This window comes from Limulus polyphemus, unplaced genomic scaffold (genome assembly GCF_000517525.1).
Source record: "Limulus polyphemus unplaced genomic scaffold, Limulus_polyphemus-2.1.2 Scaffold1443, whole genome shotgun sequence".
NCBI lineage: Eukaryota > Metazoa > Arthropoda > Merostomata > Xiphosura > Limulidae > Limulus > Limulus polyphemus.
This window is the reverse complement of record NW_013667053.1, coordinates 272,073-277,383: the sequence shown is the minus strand read 5'-3', so window position 1 is coordinate 277,383 and position 5,311 is coordinate 272,073. Positions and strand designations below refer to the sequence as shown.

The window sequence follows — 5,311 nt, the reverse complement described above, 5'->3', positions numbered from 1 at the left end:
CAACGCTATTTTCAAGTTTCGAACAACTCGACTTTCAAGATCTACGTTTCTACATGTGCCGATGTTTCCATTAATCAACGTTATATTTAAGATCTGTACAAGAACTCAGCTCACAGATGTTCCCCATTTAAAAGCTATATTCAAATACAATTATGTAATATTTAATTATATACTTATACTTTTAAATATATTTAAATTATCAGTTAAAATGTGTGATATTTATTAAATGCACGGCAGTTAACAACACTTAATAAGTAATACAAGTGTGTGTTGAGAGTCATGATTGAAATAACACAACAGTAATTACAAGTCATGATTTAAGTAACGCATGACATAATATAGATCTTGGCCGCACTAGATATAGCAGATATAATGAGATTAACACACACTTCTTTTTTTTCACTCTGAAGTTGTTATTAATATTAGTAATTACAAGTCATGTTTAAAACAAAAACACATTAAAGGTTATTAGTAACTCCAACTACTTTTAATTATTCATAAAATATTCGAAGTTTCGTCATCTCATCATGATCATGTTTTCTGAAACGCCAAAGAATTGATTATTCCGTCTGGGGAATCGTTGACTAAAGACTGGTCGCATCAACACAAAGAGAAAGAAATCCATACTGCACTGTTTCAGATATATGTTAAGAACAAAATTCAATGAAATATAACTTTCTTAATTCTCGTATAGAAAAACGTGATAAATGGAATTGAAATAAAGGAATAGACAAGGAGTTTTTGGACGGTGAAAGAATGTACACAAGAAAATGATCGTTAAATTCAACGCCGTTCTCAGTATATTTAAGTGATTTAGAAGCATGTTGTGGGAAGGCTGATGACGAAAATCAAAATACATATCTGTATAATTGAAATATGCGGATGACGATTTAATGGTGGCGAGTTATCCAGAGGGGAAAAAATGAGAGTGAAAAGGGTCAACAAATAGAGAGTTAGAAAGGTATAAATGCCTGAGATATTGGTTTAACAACAGGAATACGACAATGGAACAGATATATATATATATACAAACTGAATAACTGTCATATGGCTGGAAATAATGATTAATTTTCCTTCTCAAAATTATATTTAATTAACTGTTTTATGAACATGTTTTCTAAAAACTAATTATAATATAGTAAATTAAAACTAGCAAACTGAAGTCAACTTATGTTGAAATACAATTTTAAAACGTCTGCCTTCTAGGCGGTGGCCTCTTAGCTAGTGTGCTTAGTCCGTGAATCCAAGTGTTTGTTGTTCACGCCAAAAAAAAAAACGCGTTCCTCGCTTTGGAGCCATAGTGACGGTCAAATCTCACTATTGAATTAAAGTATCTCAAGAGTTAGCGATGGGCGCTGTTTACCAGCTGCCTTCTCTATTTTGTCGGTTTAAAATCGGGCACGACTGTGCACAGATAGCCTTTTGTGTAGCTTTGTGTAAAGAGTTTGAAACAAACAAAGCCTATATTGTGGTACTGACTAAATTGTTTGCTCTTACATCGGAGATGAACACACTGTTTAACATCGACTACTGCGAAGATGAACACACTGTTTAACATCGACTATTGTGGAGATGTACACATGTTTAACATCGACTATTGCGGAGATGAATACACTGTTTAACATCGACTATTGCGGAGATGAACACACTGTTTAACATCGACTATTGCGGAGATGTACACACTGTTTAACATCGACTATTGCGGAGATGAACACACTGTTTAACATCGACTATTGCGGAGATGAACACACTGTTTAACATCGACTATTGCGGGATGGTATTATTTATTCATTTATAGTAATAATTAGAATAATTTATGCACTAATAAACGATGAAACATAGTCTTTCAAATACAAATCAAAACAAAATCCGTTTTTTTAATTTCTTTATTTTTCGTAATGAAATATTGTAAATGTTTTTTGTTGTTTTATGATGTTTCTGATTGAATGTTTTTGTAGGTAATGTATCAAACTCAGTTTTCAACAGAAAAGGTTCCTTCAGTTATGAAACCCAGAAAATTTTCCAAACCAGAAGTAGGTATATAGGTTGCTTTTACTACATAAAGTAGTATTAATGAAATAGGTCTAGCTGGTTTTCTACGTTGAAATAAAAACATTAAGTTAAAAGGAATTTGTTTCTATTTGTTTCTATGTTTTTGTGTTGATGTGAAGACTGCATTATTTTGCATAGTTAATGAGAAAATTTTAGATGTAGGCTTATCCTTCCTATTGAGGTAGTCGTTTAGTAGACAGCCAATTATGTTGCTTCAAAAACAGTAAAATCATTATTTCATAGCTTCTTTTACGCTAATGCAGAAATACAATTACAGTAATAATGCTCTAATACGACCTTGTTCTTATAAAAACGGCTTGCTTTTGCTCTGGTGACAAGTACAATTCATAGTAAATTCTGTCATAGACCTTCTTCTGGATTTCGGGGTAAGTTAGTATAATATTTCTAGTTTTACTAAAATGAAAACTGTGTATGAAATTTGTAACTTGTTTGAATAACAGTAATAAAATAGTTTGAGTGAAAATGTTTTTTTTAAATTGTTACATCAAGGTCATTTTTACATTGAAAACGACCAATGGCGAATACCTGAAGAAACTTGAACAACAAAATGTTGTACAATAATACATTTTCTCAATTGTAATTGATTGTTTTCGATACGGTAATAGAGAAGGCTTCCTTCTGTTATTAATGTAATACTAATAATGTGTAGAGGTACCCTCGCTCTCGCTGCTTGTTAACTATAAAATACTGTATATGTAGTCCTGTTTTTCTTTCTCTGGTTACAACAATATACGAGCACGTTTGTCTGTTGCTCTGATAAACAGAATGATGTAAGATTGCTTTCCTAAGTTAAGTAACGCCTATAATGTTTGTCTGTGGGTCATATATACATGTTATTTATTTCACCATGAAATGACTTCTTTGCTCAGAAACACACTAAAGTGAGTGTGGAGGATTGGGTACATTATATTAAAACGATTTTAATATGCAAATCAGTAAGTCATGTGACAACCACAGCGGAAATATAGTCGCGGGAATGGCAGGTATCAGAACTATATTTTGACATTGTTTGACGTTTCGTAAGTAGTAGTGTGATGCTACTGGAAGTTGAATGCTTATGAAAAGGATAAGCGTAACAGCCCTTTTCAATGCTCAATATTTATGCAATCAGATTATAACGATGCATTGAAATACTTGTACTTAATGGCATTGGAAAACAAAAGAATGTGAATCAACTTAAGGCAGCAGGACCATTAAAAAAGAAACATATAACAAGTCGCATCCCACGTAGATAAGCAAAATGCGACATCTTATAATAGGTAAGATTAAACGAACACCAAGATCGGTGGCAAACTCGTCCCTAGGCAACAGTATGCAATATAATAAGTATCTCTGTCTGAAAACGAGGTCAACAGGTATGGGCTCACCAAGATAGGGCTCACAGCCATGTTTCCCATTCAACCGTTGTATATTTTAAGCACTTAGAAAATGAAATAGGCATTCATACTATCTCATACGAAGTCATACCGATCAAGTCGCCGGACGCAACGCCTATGTATTTTTGTGCGATCGGACTGTTGAAACGAGCGCTGAGAAACCATTATCCTCGTACATTAGATGGATTATGGAAAGTATGGATGGAGGAGTGGTATGCTATGAACATATGACAGCCTTAAGATGGGGTTTTTTTGCAATAGAATATACAGTGTGGGGTTATTATTAAGATGCACCTGATGGACCAGATAGAGTACGAGTGAAAGTGGCAACATGAACTGATGACGAGGTGAGGTTCCACAATCGTTGTATTATATGTACTAAACCCCCTGTATGAAAGACACATTTTACAATAGTAACTCTGTAAAACGATGTTTGGTTTCTTCTAGGACGTTGTGTTCACGAAAATCTTTGAACTATGGCATGGTGAAGAGGAGATCCGGACGCCTGGGTAAATTTCTTTGACGTTATGCTTTTTTCTGGTTGACCATATATACCAAAAGAAAAACAAACGAATGTGGATTGATCACTTGTTTTTTTTAAGAATTAGAAGTGTTCGTAAATTTTTTTCTAATCTGAAGAAAAATAAGAAAATTGCGTTTCCACGTGTACTTAAATAATAAAATTGGTTTTTAAGTTTACAGCAAGCGAATTTACCGTTACTATAGCAACGACAGTTGCTTTGAAAGCCTTTTTTTACGTCATATCAGTATGCTTTTTTGTGCAATAAGATCTGTACGTGTCTATCCTATCTCAGTTACTCAGGTTAACATTATAATAAAAAACCTGACTTAACTCCTTTCTTTAGTGGAGTTATTTGAGAACCTTTAAATTTAAAAATATTAGTTTTTTTTTCTAACATGGGCTGTTTCATGCATGTAATTATAATTAACTTTTTTGGCATACACTTTCATTATAATTACTTTGATTAGTTTTTAAGAGCGATTGTTAATCAATAAATCCAATTAGCCAGATATATATATATACTAACTACATAAGCGTTTAATATTAGTCGAATCAACCGGTATCGTCTTTAACGTCCTTAAATCAGCTGTCTGTGGTTGCCAGTTTTTATTTATCATTCAATATATGTTATCATCACAGCTTTTGCAGTAACAATAGGTGTCGTTGCAAGATTTTACGACGTTGGAGGAGTGAAGCATGCATGAAAATCAATGTATCACCAGTTTGTTAAAACGTGAGTGTAAAAAGTTAAACTAAAGAATCAGCTGTTGGAACTACCAAAAGTCTGCCTATATAAGGGTGAATTATACACATTGCGTTACAACGGTATAATGTCAAAGTTCCTAACAAATTAATAACTATTTTAAACAGAACTACGACGGTAAATTTCCTTTGATCTCGTGTAAATTGTTTACTGTTTATTAGCTTGCTAAAAGGCCTAATACATGGTAGAAGATTCTGCGTTCGAAAAACTTAAAAACACCATCTAAACTAGTATTTGTAGACGAACAATATAACTAATTAACAACATACCTCCACCTATCGGTTAAACAGGCAACATTTGAATTTGAAGAAATAATCTTTCCGGCATAAAAACGCGCTCTGCACTTTGGCGTCGTGGGTGCGGTGTTATAGTGACAGTCAAATCCTAATATTCAGTCAGGTTTAAGAAGCTCAAAATTTCCAGTGAGTACTGTTGATTAGCTACCTTCTTTCTAGTTTAACAGTTCAAAAATAGTTTGTGTAGCTTTGAGTGGAAACTGTGAATCAAACAAACAAACAAAAATAATTATATATATATACATATATGTGTGTGTGTGTGTGTGTATATATTGTGTGT

At 33.2% G+C, this 5,311-nt stretch overlaps 1 protein-coding gene across 3 annotated transcripts in view; it reads left to right on the top strand.

The window, feature by feature from the left end:
- LOC106463597 (cGMP-specific 3',5'-cyclic phosphodiesterase-like) overlaps positions 1–5,311 on the top strand; it is a 53,695-nt gene that overhangs the window by 7,351 nt on the left and 41,033 nt on the right. For all 3 annotated transcript variants that reach the window (XM_022391130.1, XM_022391133.1, XM_022391131.1), the window contains exons 3-4: positions 1,959–2,033; positions 3,897–3,958. In XM_022391130.1, coding sequence (XP_022246838.1) covers positions 1,959–2,033; positions 3,897–3,958 — 137 coding nt within the window. The remainder of the gene's footprint in view (positions 1–1,958; positions 2,034–3,896; positions 3,959–5,311) is intronic.